The sequence below is a fragment of the Coenobita brevimanus genome, chromosome 14, assembly GCF_032717465.1.
Source record: "Coenobita brevimanus isolate Jiangsu-jjx chromosome 14, ASM3271746v2, whole genome shotgun sequence".
Classification (NCBI taxonomy): domain Eukaryota; kingdom Metazoa; phylum Arthropoda; class Malacostraca; order Decapoda; family Coenobitidae; genus Coenobita; species Coenobita brevimanus.
In genome coordinates, this window is record NC_136967.1 from 23,232,409 (window position 1) to 23,249,814 (window position 17,406).

The 17,406-nt window shown below is 39.8% G+C and overlaps 1 protein-coding gene across 1 annotated transcript in view; it reads right to left on the reverse strand.

Moving 5' to 3' along the window:
- axo (axotactin) overlaps positions 1 to 17,406 on the reverse strand; it is a 106,029-nt gene that overhangs the window by 74,955 nt on the left and 13,668 nt on the right. Inside the window, 8 exon segments of the mRNA XM_080265183.1 lie at positions 59 to 238; positions 2,530 to 2,638; positions 6,208 to 6,411; positions 7,320 to 7,426; positions 8,542 to 8,660; positions 13,543 to 13,714; positions 14,558 to 14,734; positions 15,775 to 15,895. Of these exon segments, the coding sequence (XP_080121309.1) occupies positions 59 to 238; positions 2,530 to 2,638; positions 6,208 to 6,411; positions 7,320 to 7,426; positions 8,542 to 8,660; positions 13,543 to 13,714; positions 14,558 to 14,734; positions 15,775 to 15,895 (1,189 nt within the window).

Below are 17,406 nucleotides of genomic sequence, written 5' to 3' on the forward strand. Positions count from 1 at the left end.
GTTTTCTAGAAATTTTTGTGTCATGTCCCCTCCCCTCCTCCTCAGTTCCATTTCATACCAGGGGCGTTGCAAGTGCTCATGCAGGAGTCATGGTCGATGAAGCGGTTGTCGTTGCCTCCACATCCGCTGTAGTTGAAAGGCAGGCAGGTGGCGGTGGAGACGTTGTAATGGAAACGGGACAGTTCCTGGAGGCACTGCAGGTCCTCCTGACTCCCCCGATCCACAGCAAGTCCGCAATCTGGATACAAGTAGGGTATGAAAAGAGTTAAAAGGATTAAGGAAGTGTTGGCAAGGAGGAAGATCATAGGGGAGACTGTGAACTTGGGTTCAGAAGTAGGGGCGAAGTTTGGAACACACATATGTACTTGTAAAAAAAAAAAAAAAAAAAATCGCATCATTACACACGCGCAAGCTAATACCAATAAATGTTCATTTAAGGTATTGCCCACATATTGAGAATGAGAAGGCAAGAAATTAATTTCGCTTTGGATGTAAAACATACTAATGCATAACACAGCTTCAAAAGCAAATTGCAAGTTTCTTAAGTTAATGGAAGTTAAATTTTATACCTTGCTTCAGTCAGAAAAAAGGTTATATTTATTTTTATTATGACTACTAGTTTGCAGCGTTATATAAATTTATATATGAATTTAGCAGAGATTTCCCGAATTCTCCAGAGTTTAAAATCTACCGTGTATCATTCAGTAATAATGATTTTTAAGACTCGGTAATGAAAACTGATTAATCTATGATCCTATACCTTTGCTTAGCACATATAAATGGCTGACAGAGTAGAATGTGCTAAGCAGCTAATGCATAGACACAATGAGTCTTCGTCTGGTGAGGTTAGTAGAGCTGCTGAAGTAAATATCAACTGTAAATATGACATAGCAAGGAAAATTTGATCTTAGTGCCATATTGGTTTAGAGTGTCATGAGGAATAAAGTGGCTAATGTAAAAGATGATTCAACTTAAATCTAGCGAAGTGGGACTCGGTGCTCAAGTAATCTATCGAAATTTCCCAGCAGTTCGTGCTTAAAAAATAGATTATTAAATAAACTTAACTTTTAAGCACATTTTTAAGGCATCTGAAACAAAAGGTTTTTGTTAATGCATAAATAACAAGTACAAAAGCATTGCATGCACGAACTTCAGAGCCTTCATGTTAATACCCTTGGTGTGGTATGATGCAAGAATGTGACTTTGTGAGGTGTAGTGTGGCGTGGAAGAAGGGTAGTATGGTGTAGTGCTGTGTAGTGTGGTATGGTGTGGTTTCGTTAAAGTCGCTAAAGTCTGCAGGGTTGAAGCACTTAGAGTCCAAAAATCGTAAGTGAGAGGCAGACAGGCAGAGCCGCTTACAGAAATGCTTCCGCATTTAAAAATGAGCTTTGTGTCTGGAGAGGCGGGGTTGACTGTCGAAGGTAATATCTATTGTTAATCCCTCTGTAACATTCATTGCCATATGTTTTGAAAAGGAAACTTCTAAAATTTAGTTTTATTTCGCATGAGTACAAAGTGGCCACAGGGGACAAGATAGCTAATGCATAAACAACGTGGGCCTTGTATCTGGTGAAGTTGAGAGCATTAGCAAAATGAATATCTGTCATAAATCCTTTTGTAATGCTGTATTTACTTCAGCTGCCCATGGGAACAAGGTGATTAATGTATAAGCAAAGACAGCCACGCATCTGTTTAGGCTGGGGTAGAAGTGCCAAAGTAAAATTAATAGCTACCGTAAACATGTCATTCATTCATTCCTTCCCCATTAAGAGCTTAGGAGCCCGGGGCTAGGCAATTTGGTCCTGACATTTAAGATGACAGTGACCAACCTCACTCATCTCTGAGTGGTATTACATGAGCAATGAAACCCAACCATACCTTGGATATAAACATTCACCGGCTCAATCCGATTGGTGCTCCATAATTATCCACGAAACCACCAGGTACCAAAATTTGGTTATATGATTACCACCCAGCGTAGCAAATGGTTTCCTGGTGTACAGGAAACATGCCATGGCAAAAAATTTAGTGTTTCTCTAAGCTAAAACATGAAACAACGTGGTAAATGTATGAACAGAACTATCCTATATCTAGTTGGGTATAACCGGCTGCTGAAATGAATGTTACCTCAACTTTCTTAGTAATGCTGTTGAGAAACTCGTAAACTTAATGTTATATTTGTTTGGGGAACCAGGAACCTAATGTACAAAGTCAGCTTTCCATGTGGTGAAAATGGGGACGCTGCCGAGGTAAGTGCCTTCTGTAAATCCCTCTCTAATGCATAATCCCATGTGTTATGGCACGGAAACTGCTTACCCTAGTGTTATATTTACGTGTACTTAGGCTATCACAGGATGCAGGATGGTTAACGTGCTGGGTTGTCCTAGCAACTGTTTAGGCTAGAGGTGCTGCCGAAGTAAATGTCTAACACAAATATTTCAAAGCTTGTTTGTATTATATTACCTTGGCACATATAAAAGGTTAACAAAAGGGAAAATGTGTTTACCGTACAATCAAAATAAACCTTACATCTGTTGAGGTTGGGGGCGCTGCCGAAGTAAACATCGGGGTCGAGGTGGAGGTAGCGGATCTCGCCAGGCACGGTGAGGGTGTCGTGTAGCCGAGAGTTTATGTATACCTAGGGAGAAACAGAGATCACTGGTATTTCATGTCTCATCCGCTGTACTCCTTTCACCCTAAACTGGCCCAAATTTTCGTCCTTCTGTACGTTACTTCACGTAGCCCAGTGGTTGAGAAAAACAATACCAAGGCACTGCATCCCCTCCATAATACTGTTTCGTCAGTAGTATCATTCTAGTGTTAATCTGTTGCTACAACTCAGCTTTGATGATGAAGAGATGACAATTTTTGAACAAATTAAAGTGTAAAGAGTAAAATGGGGTCGTTTCATCATCATCATGATCATTATCATCTTCCAAACCCCGCATTAATATAATGAATGGGAAAGATCTAGAAGTAGTTACAGGTATACACAAAAGAACTCTCACCAGAGAACCAAATAAAATCGTCCTTCGGTAGTAGGAATAAATATTTTTAAAGCCAACCTATCAAAAAAGTTAATAGAATTTCTTATTAAGGAATGAATTCTGTTACGAAACTAACAGCAACACAGGAATTATAACCCAACATGCTTGACTTGAAGTGAAGCTTGGACGTTGTTGGAAGGACACAAGTCAAGAGTGACAGCAGTGGAAATGAGTTATTTAAGAGGAGCCTGTGGGAGTCACATGGAGAGACAGGCTGACGAATGAGGATATAAAGGAGCGTTGTGGTGTTGATGTGGATGTGATAGGAAGCATTATGAGGAACACACTGAGGTGGTTTGGCCATGTGGAGAGGATGGAGGGTGAAAGACTGACGAAGAGAGTGTATGTGAGTGAGGTGGAGGGGGGAAGAGGGAGGGGGAGGCCGAGGATGAGATGGAGGGATGGGGTGGAGAGGTATATGAGAGAGGGGGGTGTGAGTTGGGAGCAGGGCAGTGAAATGGCGGGGGACAGGGCGACTTGGAGGCGATTTGTTTGTGGCCACCCCAAACGGGATTGAGGCGTCTGGCAATAGATAGATAGTTAGATGCTTGACTTAGACTGTCCTTTTTTTTCCACAGGTCACAGAAATACAAAGGGGGAATGCTACAGAATATGTTTACCCCTTCAGTAGTAGGGTTGCCACCTCGAGCTCAGAAAAATAAGGAACGCAGTTGTGTAAGTAGGGGGAAGAGTTCGGAGAGAGGGGAGCTGTGTCCCCCCCCCACCCCCGCCGAGAAATTTTTGTAAGATGTCTTACTTCAGGGGCATTTTGAGATTATCTGCACTGAACACGAGGGTGACGAGGACATGTTTTAATTCCAGTGACATGTCGTAATATTCATAAGACCAGTTATCACCGACGTGACTAGTCTCTGGAAATTCTAAATTTAGTGATATGCTGCGACAAAGACACTGAACCATCGTGTTTATTTATATTCATTCATGCTCATAACACAGTATGGTGTACTATAAAATGCACAAGGATTTTGTTCATATACCAAATTACAATAGCCTTGAAAATAGTTTCATATTACACTGTATTGTCATGTAATGTAATGTAATGTAATATAATGTCATAATGTCAGATCCAAAATGGCTAAATGCAACTTTTTCAAGATCTGTCTGTTGGAAAATGTGCTCCAACAATCAAGAAAGCCTTAACTTTTGAATGAAATTTTGCAGGTAGTAATTCTTCATTTAAATCTGAGAACTTACAAGTTAGCCACGTAAAAAAAAAAAAAAATAACTACCAATGAACACCATTTAATCTGGCACTGACTAAGATATAGCACACTTTTTGTTTCTCTTACTTCTAAAAAAAAAAAAAAAAATAGAATTCTATCCTACGAAAAATGGAACTTTCTGAGCGAATCAGGGAAACAAATTTTATCAGCCATCCTCTACTTTTTTTTATTTTTTTTTTTTAGCATGAATACTTTGTGTTGCCCCTTGCTGCTGTAAGAAGCATTTTATCTTACTCTACAGTTGCTAGAAAGTTAGCACAACTCTGTTGGAAGTTTAGGGTTACTGGAGTCTGTGGGTAGGGGAGGGTACGACTATCGGGTCGACAATCGAAGACCTTTCGTCGCACATGTTACGTCCAGTACTTCACACGTACCGAAGAACAACCCTGATTGATTGGTAATATATATTGCTGTTGATAAAGGCATTATTTTACAGTCTGGTTTTATAACTGACCGAAAAATGCACTCACTGTAATGTTAAAATATTGACGTTCATCAGCTTGACCATTCAGACAGCTGAATATGGAACAAATGGCGTTCCGTGTAGGTTCAAAACGGAACGCAACACCTCACTCTTCAATACGGAACGAATCCGTATTTTAAGGAACGGGTAGCAACCCTATTCAGCAGGGTGGTTGCTTTCAATTTATCCTTATCCACGGACGATTTTATTCAGATCAGGAGAGAGTATTGGAATGGTGACTAAATATTACATTCATTAACCCCTACAGTTCAATGGGTCTTTTCTGAGATAAATATCGTTTGTAGGTAGCCAGAATTAATACAGTAAGATGCCACCGTACTAAAGGGGTTGAGCAAACCTTAAGAAGCCCTGACCATGTCTGTGAATATCACTGTTTATAGTATAATCCTTAAACTTGGTATATTTTGCATTACAATTTTATATTCATAATCAAGTAGTTACTAGGGGTTTGATCACAACAGGTAAGATACATACTTGTATATCCATCATCCAGAGCTAGACTAATCAGTGCCGAATTTTAAGGCGAGGGTGATCAGCCTCGCTCTTCTCTGAGCGGTATTATATGAGGAATAAGCCCTAACCATTCCCCTTCCGGCTGAAGCGCCTTAATGCACCCTATACCATCATCCAGTGTAGGTGTGCCTGCAGCTATCAGTACATAGAGTATGTGGATGGTATGCGTCCCCACCTACCACAACCACTGTATGAATACGATCAATTGAGGGACAGAAGACTTGTGTCTTTATTCAAATTAATTTAAGTACCCAGGGAGAAACAACAACAAAGGAGTGTCGGTGTACGCTTTCATGAATATTAATTTCTGTATAATCACACGGAGCCGAATGTATGATCACCAAGGCCATCCTGTAACAAAATATAAGATTCTCAGTGACCACAGATTCAAGCGTGGTCATTACTTTTACGGTGTCGTGCTGGTGGATAAGAGTGAGCTTTTACCAGTTCCTCCAGCTGTGTTACTTTACCTGAATGATAGCGTGCTGGTAGATGACAATGAGCTTGTACCAGTTTCTCGAGATGAGTTATATTACCTGAATGGTGTCGTACTGATGGATAAGACTGTATTTGTACTAGTTCTACGCGATGAGTTATTTCACTGAATGTGTCGTGTTGGTGGATAATAATGTACTGGTACCATTTCTACGCGATGAGTTATATTAGCTGAATGGTGCCGTGCTGGTGAATGAGTGTGATTTTGTAATAGCTCTTGAAGATGAATAATAGTATTTGAATGGTGTCGAGCTGGTGAATAATAATGAACTCTTCTCAGTTTGAGGGAGATATTTTGTACCAGATATACAAGTTATATTACCTGAATGGTGTCGTGTTGGTGGATGAGGATCAGTTTGCACTAGCTCTTAGAGTTGAATCACAGAGTGAGTTTGTATCAGACCTTCGAACTGAGTTATATTACCTGAATTGTGTCGTGCTGGTGGATGAGAGTGAGTTTGTACCAGTTCTTCGAGTTGAGGTTCGTTCCGACCTCTGTGCTCACCGCTCCACCCCCAAAGTTGGCCTCAACGTAAAGAGTGGCTGCGTCGGTGAGGGTGACGGCCAGGTACTGCCTCTCTGGGTGCTCGGCAGAGGCGTAGAACAGGATCGAGTTGGCGAATGAGGTCTAAGGGGGAAGAGGAGAAACATGTAGAAGTTTCATATTTAAGGAGGAGGAGGAGAAAGAGGCTTAGATTAATGGCTATCGACTACACGAGGTTCACCGAGTTCGTGAATTTGACTGAGAGGGATTGTGGAGAAATAACTACCATTAAACAAGAAAGCTTAGATGTACAGTACATGAGGGTCATGAAGGTGGGCATTCAATTTTCTGCTGACTCAATAGTCCCGCAAACTACGACACAGGACCATCCAGGGTCTTGATTCAGAAACAGACTTACGATTCTTTACCTATTGTAACCCAGATTTATTTTTGTTGGAAGAATAAGAATGAGCAATATTCAGTACTCCTATTTCCTTATCCTTCCTGCAATAATGAATCTTAATTACAATATTATTTTCCACTCGTAATCAAGACTTGTTCTGCTGGAAAAAAAATATGTTCACAGCATCTTCTTATGTCTTGTTTTTTCTACAAAAATAAAGTTGAGTTGCGAGATGGAACTGATCGCAGCTCTAAACGTGAATTCGAGTACAGGTTATTATTTCAGTTCTAGGTACGAACAGACGAGGATAACATATTTGTCACTATTTACCTTATCTTTCTAGGATCACGAGTGCTGATCTTTGTTTAACAGCCGTTTTTAATGCAAAAAGGAGGGGACCCAGTGCCTAGGGTTTGCTAATCTTGTCCATTGTAGAAAAGGCTGGGCAAAAACGAAGCCAAAATCAAGAACCTTTCATTTCGAGAGACCCGGAAAGGAACGGACGTTGATATTAGCTTCTTGTTTGTCCCACTTCCTTCAGAAAGAAATTATTTTACTGGCTTTTTGCTCAGTGTGTATGAGGTATTTTTTTTTTTTTTTATTAATCAAATACTATTGACTTCTGTGTAGTATTATAACAGCAACTAACCTTGAACTCAAATGAAATGAGGTTGACATAAGATTGAACTCGGTCCATCCATTCGTAGAGGCGGTGCTCCACGTATCCGTCGCTGCTCAGGGTCAACACCGGTAGCTCTGTCGTCAGTGTGGTAAAAATAATTATATTCCCGATTGACACTCAATTTAGTATGGGAAAAGTTAGCATAGAATTACTGTATTTGATATGAATATTGATCTCAGTATAGGAATAGTTTACAATCAAAGCCTGGCAAATGGATTTAGAAGGATTAAGTGTAAATCACCGCTAAGAGAACATATAGCGATTTTATCAGAAAAACGATATAGTCAGCCGGAAGGTGTTGCACCTAACTTGGCACAAGGACATTTAGTTGCGGGCAGAAAGTGTATGGCTGAAATAAAACTCAAGGTGCACCTGCTTCGTAGCCGTAATATGGAAAGTTGTCCACGAAAGGCATTATGGCAGTAAGAGCATGGCTAAACTATACAGAATTCAAGATGAATCTGCTTCTTGCCAAGAGGAAGCAACGTATCCAGAAAAGGCAAGATTGCAGCAATGTCACAACTGAACATACAGAACTCAAGATGGGTAAGAAAACTGTCCCTTGAAGGCAACAAAACTTGAAAAACATTACATAACTTAAAGTACTTATGCAATTAGTTCAGAGGAAATGTGACCAGGAAGAGCATGGGTTTTCTTTATATAACTCATTAAGTCTGCTGTGTAGCCTGAAGGAGGAAAATTAGGTAGCATCATGATGATGGTTAAAGCATTTAGAACTCAAAGTGCATCTGTTGTGAGGCCAGGAGAAGAAAATTAATATAGCAGGATGAGCATGGCTAAAGTATCCAGGAAAGGTATAACATGATCTGAGGCTAGTTACACTCACAACCGTTCTATCAGTTTGCTCTCATAGCACAAACTTGTTTTTGAAGGAAGAACAAGTAGCGTGTAGACAGCAGAATCTTCCCATGCCTCTTATTGTTTCTGGATGAATAATTTTAGTTACGGGGAAAATATTACCATAACTATTACATGTGTATATATATATATATATATATATATATATATATATATATATATATATATATATATATATATATATATATATATATATGCATAAAGATGCTTTTTCATATCTCATACTCTTCCTGCAAAGAAAGATAAGCTTTACGAAAAGGAGATAATCGTAAGTAATGTCTATGAATCCATGTCCTGGGAGGTACTGTACCTGACTCCTCACAACGCCTTCCGTCCTTGTTGGTATTGAAGCAGTTACATGTGCTGTGGTCGAAATGTTCGACACAGTGTGAGCCTCGCATGCACAGGTTACGGTATCGGTCATTGCAGCTGGGGAAAGAAAAAGAAGGAAGAGTCGCATTAGTAACAACGAGGGCGCCAAGATGTGAGTAAATACCTAAATTTAGAGGTCACTTATTTACAGCCAAGGAAAGTTGGCGGAAGCTAAGCCGTAGTACTAAAAATTTTGAGAGCGAAGATGTACCTACGAGTAAACTCATCATTTCTGAAATCATTTATCTGCAGCTAGAGAAACTTAAAGGAAGCAAGGCCGTACTTTTACAAACAAGAGCGTCAGAGTGTAAAGAAGCCCGTAACTATTAACTGTCGTTTGTGGAACACTTGTAACTGCTAGTGTGTTCAGCCTACATCCCACAATACAACAATTTAGAAAGGTCAGATGTGTTTTTTCATCATTATTTTCACAAGCTTCAGAGAATACTGTCAAGAAGGGGGTGGAGAGTTTTCCACACTACTGCGCATTCAGTTTTATAAAGATTCCCCTTAGTTTTATCCATAAGACAACGAGAAGCTACTCTAAGCTGCATAAAACAGTATGGCATGAGCAACAATAAATCAGATAAAACTTACGTAGTTGTCACGGGGTTACTGTGAAGGCTATCGCTGTTAATGAGAATAAGAGAGGAGAAACAGAAATATCAAATAGTCCGTAATAATGTCAGTAGCACTATTAAGACTATTTTTCATGGAACCGATGGATAACTTAACTTACACACACACACACACACACACACACACACACACACACACACACACACACACACTCTCTAATTATCATCAGCCGTTAGAGTATATATATATATATATATATATATATATATATATATATATATATATATATATATATATATATATATATATATATATATATGTAAGAGAATGTTCTGGAAAGAGGTGAAAAGAGTAAGACAGGGTGGAAGTGAAGTTGGCAGGGCAGTGAAAGATAAAAATGGTAGATTACTAGTGGAGAAGGGAGAAAAAGTGAGCAGATGGAGAGAACACTTTAAGGAATTGTTGAACGTAGAGGATGGAAGTAATGCGAGTATAAGTGGCTGAGGAATGGCTGGGAGAAGGAGGGAGGTGAGAAGACAGGAAGAAATCAGTAGGATAGAAGTTGTGGAAGCAATGAAGAAAGTTAAATCGGGGAAAGCCCCAGGAATTGATGGAGTGTGTGGTGAAATGCTGAAGCATGGGAGGGAGATAGTAGTAGAATGGATGTGGAAGATGTGCAGATTGGCCTGGGAGGAAGGTAGAGTCCCGGAGGATTGGAAGTCAGGTATAATTATTCCCTTGTACAAAGGAAAAGGGGAAAAAGAAGTGTGTGGTAATCATAGGGGCATTTGTCTTCTTAGTATAATACGAAAAGTGTATGGTAGGATACTTATTGACAGAGTTAGAGAAAGAACAGAGAAATTAGTTGGAGAAGAACAGGGAGACTTTAGGAAGGGAAGAGGTTGTGTAGATCAGATATTCATTCTTAGATCTTTAGTGGAAAAGTTTCTAGAGAAGGGAAAGAAGTTGTATGCGGCTTTCATGGATTTGGAGAAAGCATATGACAGGGTGGATAGACAAGGATTGTGGAAAGTGTTAAGAATATATGGAGTAGATGGGAAGTTGTTGAATGCTGTGAAGAGTATGTACGATGGTGCGAAGGCTGCAGTGCGTGTGGATGGTGAACTAAGTGAATTTTTCTCTTTGAAAGTTGGTTTGAAACAGGGATGTGTCATGTCTCCATGGTTGTTCAATCTGTACATGCATGGGGTAATAACAGAGGTACAAGGTAGGGTAGTGGATGTTGGAGTGGCCCTGATGATAGAGGATAGTGTTTGGAAACTCCCTGTACTGTTGTTTGCAGATGATACTGTGTTGTTGAGTGAAGACGAAGGGGAGCTGCAAGGCTTGGTGGATGAGTTTGAGAGAGTATGTAAGAAACAGAATCTAAAGGTGAATGTAGGGAAGAGTAAAGTGATGGTCTTTGAGAGAGGTGAAGTCAGTGAATGTACAGCGAGGTTGGATGGTGAGGAATTGGAAAATGTGAGTACGTTTAAGTACTTGGGTAGTGTGATAAGTAAGGATGGAGGTTTGGAGGGTGAAGTGCTTGAAAGGGTACAGCAGGGAAGAAAGGTTGCTGGTTCTTTGAAAGCAGTGATAAGAAACAGGGAAGTGAGCATGGAAGTGAAAAAGTTACTACATGACAGTATTGTGATACCAACTCTAACGTACGGAAGTGAAGCTTGGACATTGTTGGAAGGTCACAAGTCAAGAGTGAGAGCAGTGGAAATGAGTTATTTAAGAGGAGCCTGTGGAGTCACATGGAGAGACAGGCTGACGAATGAGGATATAAAGGAGCGTTGTGGTGTTGATGTGGATGTGATAGGAAGCGTTATGAGGAACACACTGAGGTGGTTTGGCCATGTGGAGAGGATGGAGAGTGAAAGACTGACGAAGAGAGTGTATGTGAGTGAAGTGGAGAGGGGAAGAGGGAGGGGGAGGCCGAGGATGAGATGGAGGGATGGGGTGGAGAAGTATATGAGAGAGGGGTGTGTGAGTTGGGAGCAGGGGAGTGAAATGGCGGGGGACAGGGCGACTTGGAGGCGATTTGTTTGTGGCCACCCCAAACGGGATTGAGGCGTCTGGCAATAGATAGATAGATAGATATATATATATCAGCAGCAGCAGCAGCAGCCGTTTGAGTGTCCACTGCATGACCGGCCTATCCCGAGCCAAGTGCGAACGATACAGCCAATGTATCTCTACCAAGTGCCTTAGGCTGTCTGGTCGAGATTGTATGTAGGGTGAGAAGTGCTTGTATGTGTAATTGAAGTGTTGGAGTGGCTTTGGATGTGTGTGTAGTCTGTGAACCAAGTATAATCAGTCTGCACAAGCCGACTGGGTGCAAGCATACTTTATAGTATGCGACACTGGTTCAACCACAGCACCCCTTGTGTCCGCCAAAGCAGTATGTGGCCTGAAGAACGCTCCCAAAGCTTATTACCCTGGCGGGGAGCGAACCCTTGTTGTACAGTGTACGAAAAAAAAGCACACTTTACCACAGAGGCTCCATACACACACACACACACACACACACACACACACACACACACACACACACACAAACAAACACACACACACAAAAAAAACAAACACACACACACACACACATATATATATATATATATATATATATATATATATATATATATATATATATATATATATATATATATATATATACATGTGGGGGGGGGGGGTGCGAGTTTTAGAATTTTAGTATCATACCTAGAGACATTGTACAATTTTCACCAGTTTTTATTGCATATACTGGAAAGATGCCATTATTTGTACTACATCGGAGATGCTGCTAATCCCAAAAGACTTTTGAAGTATGTCTTAAGGATTGTCATTCCTAAACTGAGGAAATCATCTGAAAGTGGTCATAATAAAAATTTGTAAGACAACATCGGTTGATTAAGTTATAGAGTTTGTCTCCGACCCCAACAGCCCAAAGTGGTGTCTACCAAGCTGAATAAAATAAATAAATAAATAAATCATTAAGTAATAAGAAGAAACATCAACAAGCTGGAGAAGTTAAAGACCGACTTTTTTTTTTCTTTTTTACTGACATAAGCTTAACTAACCCAAACTTCTCTCTAAGTTTTTCTCTTGATTTTCACCTAATCAACCCAGGAGTTTTACTACTAACTCCAGTCTTAACAACCTAGGTTCTGGCTGAGTTTTTTTTATTAATTTCAGTCTGATCAAACAAGATTTTTCTAATAGCTTTCTTACCAAACACAGTGCTGTCTGAGTTTTTAGATACTGAGAAGCGTCTCAAAATCTCTCTCTATCATTGACTATGTAAGTTGGTAAGTGTTCAACATGTAAGTAAGGACCAGGTTGTAGTGAGCTAGTTTTCTCAAATACTTTATCTGATTTTTACAACGCTTGGTGAAAGTATTGAAGGTCGGCCAAGAGGTTCATCGTTTGTTTTTAAGAACACAGTAGTAGGTCACCAGACAAGATCACAAGGCAATGGCAAGGTCAAGTTAAACAGTTTTTATTCGACTGAGACCAAACTTTGTAGAAGGGATGAGGGTAAGGCAAGACCAGGAGTCATTATGAGAACAAGCAGTCCAAGGTCAAAGTCACTCTACAAGGTCAAAGTTTGACCCGCGTGTGTCTGTGTGAAAGAAAAAAAAAAAAACGGTTTTGATCTGATTTGGATCAAACATGTAGGAAGGGTCAGTATCAACTACGAATTTGGCCTGTCTTTTTATACCAATAGATCAGAGTTCAAGGTCATATGGCATGTTAAACTTGAACAGTTTTTATTTAGGTTGGACCAAACATAATGGAAGGGTTCAGAGTAAGACAAAGATGTTGCAATTTGATTATGAGAATAACTAGTCAAAGATCAAGGTCACAGACTAAGGTTGAAAATATTACCAGAGTGCTGTAGGGTACTAGTATTTACATGAATTTTTACTTCCTTGCACTAACTCTAGTAACTGTAGCCAAACCAGTTCAGATCTGAGTAATTTAGTACTTTCAGTCAACTCAACTCGCGTCATGCCTTTCTCATAATTTCAAATCCCAGTTTGAGTTTTTGGAATATATCACTCTGACCAAATGATGTCCTGATTATTTTCTTTCAAATATTATTTCAGTCCAGTCAACCCAAACACTGTCTGAGCTTTTCTCATAACTTCGCCCTGACTAACTTCAGTGCTGTCTGAGTTTTCTGAAAAATTTAACCTAACAATAGCTTCAGTATGACCGATATCCTCTCTGAATATTCTAATATAGCAACTGTTGGGTCTCGACAAACCACAAACTATATACTCATCACAATCCAAGTCCTGTCGGGAGGCTTTCTAACAACTTCAAAGTAAATGAATTTCTGTTCCCTTACTTGTTACCACACTTCTCAGCGACGCCGTGGTACTTTGAGGATCGTAGTGGCTTAATGCGAATCATCTTGTCTGAAGTCACCCCACTCATGAGGCCAACCTTCTTGAGGCACCCGTGGAAGTGCACAATGCCGGCCGTCACTTCTTCCTCCTCCAGGCTGCTCTTGAACACTCCTGCCATGCAACAAAAAAGGAAGTATCGGTGATGTTTAACAACACTACATGTAAGGTGTACCAGATTTCGGGATATCATTTTTTGGTTAATTTTGAGTAACATGTACATGGGCCCAATTTTCAACCGTTATAGACCTACAGTCTACAGTTACATATGATCATTATAGCATCATCGCCATCATCAGTTATTGTAAGTCTACAGCTGATATATTGTAAGCTACAGCTGATTATATATATATATATATATATATATATATATATATATATATATATATATATATATATATATATATATAGTTAAGTGGGTAATTAAGGTGCTCCAATCGGATTGAGCCAGTGCAGGTTAATATACAAGGAGCGGTTGGGGTTTATAACTTACGTAATGCCAACTTAGGGATGAGTGAGGCTGGTTATTCTCATCTTAAATGTCAGGACCAACTTTCCTAGCCCTGGGCTCCTACGCTCTTCATGGGGCAATACAGGATTAGAGGAAATATATATATATATATATATATATATATATATATATATATATATATATATATATATATATATATATATATATATATATGTAATCAACACAACAGGAATGGACCTTCGGCACCTTAATTTCCATACGTCAGTTAAGGATGGAGTGGAGATGACATCAGCCAGCATTTTCCTTAAATGTATTTCACCAAATTTTCGGACACCTGACATGGCCATCAGTTAACAGATGAAAGATCCTTCTTGGCAGGATCCTCCGTCTGTACCCTGATGATGGCCATGTGAAGTAGTCATGAACAGAACTATAATGGGTTAGGGATCTTCGTCAGGCTGGAATAAACGCGCAAGAGTAAATACCTCCAATCCATACGCTGGTGAGGCCCTGGAAGTGGAAGTCAGAATAGTAAGAAGGATCATCCCTGAGGCTGGTGATGGTGAAGGTCTCCTGGATGCCGTCCACTTCCATCACAAGGTGGCCCGTCATGGAGTCCACCTTCACCAGTGCGCTGTGCCAATTGCTTCCCTGCAGCCCGCCTGAACACGCAAACATATCTTTATCATCATCAACATCCCGACACCTTCATCTCTCCCAAGGATGGGATAAGGCATGGTCCAGAAAGCATAGAAAGCGAAAATAGAGGAAGAACTAAACGCAAACTATAAATTTCTTGTCGTAGTTAACATGCTTTTGTTGGAAGGGAAAGGTTAGGACGCTGAAGGACGTTGATGAAAAATAAAAACATTTATGATCAGTTCCCTGCTGTAGCTTTTTTTTTTTTTTTTTTCCCCCAAAGGAAAAGGTAAGGATTTTGGAGGGCACTGATACAAAAGCTAAATTCCTAAGCAAGTTTACGATAAATTCCATGTCATTTCTATGAGTGCGGGGGGTGGATTCACAAAGTGACGATCAATTCCTTGTGGTAGATATGAGTTTTTGACGTAAATTCATTATCAAACTCACGAACAAAGAAATGTTTTAGTAGTACGGAAAAAGAAAAGAGAGTGCAGAATCTTCCCTTTTCTCTTGTGCAACTTTCTGAATTCACTAATAAATTTTCAATCAGCTCTACGTCATCATCTGTTTTGTAGGAAAATGAAAGTAGGAATAATGCAGGACGTTGAAAAACGGACTTACTGTCAGCTCTTTGCCAGAACTAAGATTTGTTTTTGTAGGAAAGGGAAGCTAAGCGACTCAGTCTTCCTGGTTTCACAAATAAACTTAGGATCAACCTCATGCTGTACCAGTAATGAAATGATGTAGATTCGTAAATTCATACCAAAGATTTATAAGTGAGACTCAGAGTAGAGAAAGACACGGATAGAGAAAGATGGAAAATGTGGTGGAGGGTTGGGGGTGGAGAGGTACATGTGCATGAATGAGGGAGGTGTGAGTTGGAGGAAGAGCAAACTGATACGGAGGACAGGATGATTTGGAAATTTTTTGTTTGGGACCACCTTCCCAGGATTATGGTATCTGGTTATAGACAAACAGGTAGTCTTAACATTTATTTCTGTGGGAAGGATATAGGAAACGGTAATGCAAGAGGTAAAAGTCACACACAACACGAACCTACCTTTTTTCATGACGAAAGTTTCAGTTTTCAGGCCGAAAATGTATGTGACTCCAAGGCGGCCACGTTGTAGGTAGACGTAGAGCTGCACTCGCTTCCCCTCCAGCTCAGGCGGCATCCAGTTCTGACGGGAAGAGGGTAGTGATGTCATAAAAAGACTTTGTAGTTACTTGTAGAGAAGTTATATATATTAGACTTGTGGACGAGCGGTTGTTATACTTGAGTTGTTTGTACGTCGATAATCTTGGCTCCCATTTGTCATGTAGTGACAGGAGAAAATGGGAGAAATGGAGTTCCCCCGAGCTAAGCCCTGTACTGGGCTATATAGCCCCTCTAGGGTTACAGGAGGGAGTTACCCCTCCCGGCACGGCAGCCCGGGCGAGGCTCGAACTTGCAATCCCCCGATCACAAGTCCAGCGCGCTACCACTGTGCTACCGCGCCCCCCATGTAGTGACAGGAGAGATAAAGAAGAGTATGGGACTATTTTTATTTGTCTTGGAAATATTAACAAGTCTCTCACTCACGAGTGGGTATAGGTAGAGTCCCTGTCTCCCTGTCTCGCTCTCTCTCTCTCTCTTCCAAGTTGCTAAGCCTTTCTCCCCACTACCTGCCCATTCTATTGCCTCTCTCCTTCTGAGCTCTCTTTCCTAAATTCTGGTGTAGCAGGAGTCGTGTCACGTGTGTTCACTGTGGTTGGAAAGTTCTAGAAGCCTGTGTGTGAGTATGTGTGTATGTGTGTGTATGGTCACGAGGCGCTGTCGTGTGCCTATAAAGCATTCCTTGAGTTAAGAGTGTGTAAGCATGTTTAGCATTGCTCGATTCTCGCAGACACAGTACCTTCTCATCATCTGACTTCCTGTTTCTATCTGTCTCTCTGTCTATCTATTTATCTATCTATCTATTATGATTTGTAATTATAATATGGAGTCCTAACATGTGCTCGGCACACGCAGCTGGAGGTCCTCCGACAGCAATTATCATTGACATATGCTAATCTATTAGTACATAATATTGATTATAATATTGTATACATATAATATTCATAGTAAATTGCAATGATTCTATAATATTACATTTTAAACAAGTTGTATACATATTTGAATAAATGCAATGGTTGTTGTATGACACTTTGTAAGACGTGCATGTACAACAGACGTACGCATATAATTGTGCAATGGCAATACTGCTAGGTTACACATTACATATTGAGTTATCCCTTTAGTAATGTCTAATATTTCACTTAACTTGTAAGATGATTCTGGTAATACAGAATTGTGGTATAATAGTATGACTTTACATAATATTGTAGTAATATTGTGGTAATACATAATTGTAATATTTTATGAATTGTTACATAATATTGTGGTAATGCATAATTGTGTTGGCTTTATAATTGTAGTTACATTTTGTTAATGCAACTGTTACGTAAGTGTCTTGGCCTTATAATTGTAGTTAAAGTTACATAAAAGTTACATCTTGTTAATGCAACTGTTACATAATTGGCAAAGTGTAATATAATGCAATCGTTTGTCGTTACATAATTGTTACATATCGTTTGTAGTTACATAATTGTAGTTAAAGTTACATAAAAGTTACATCTTGTTAATGCAACTGTTACATAATTGTTACATATT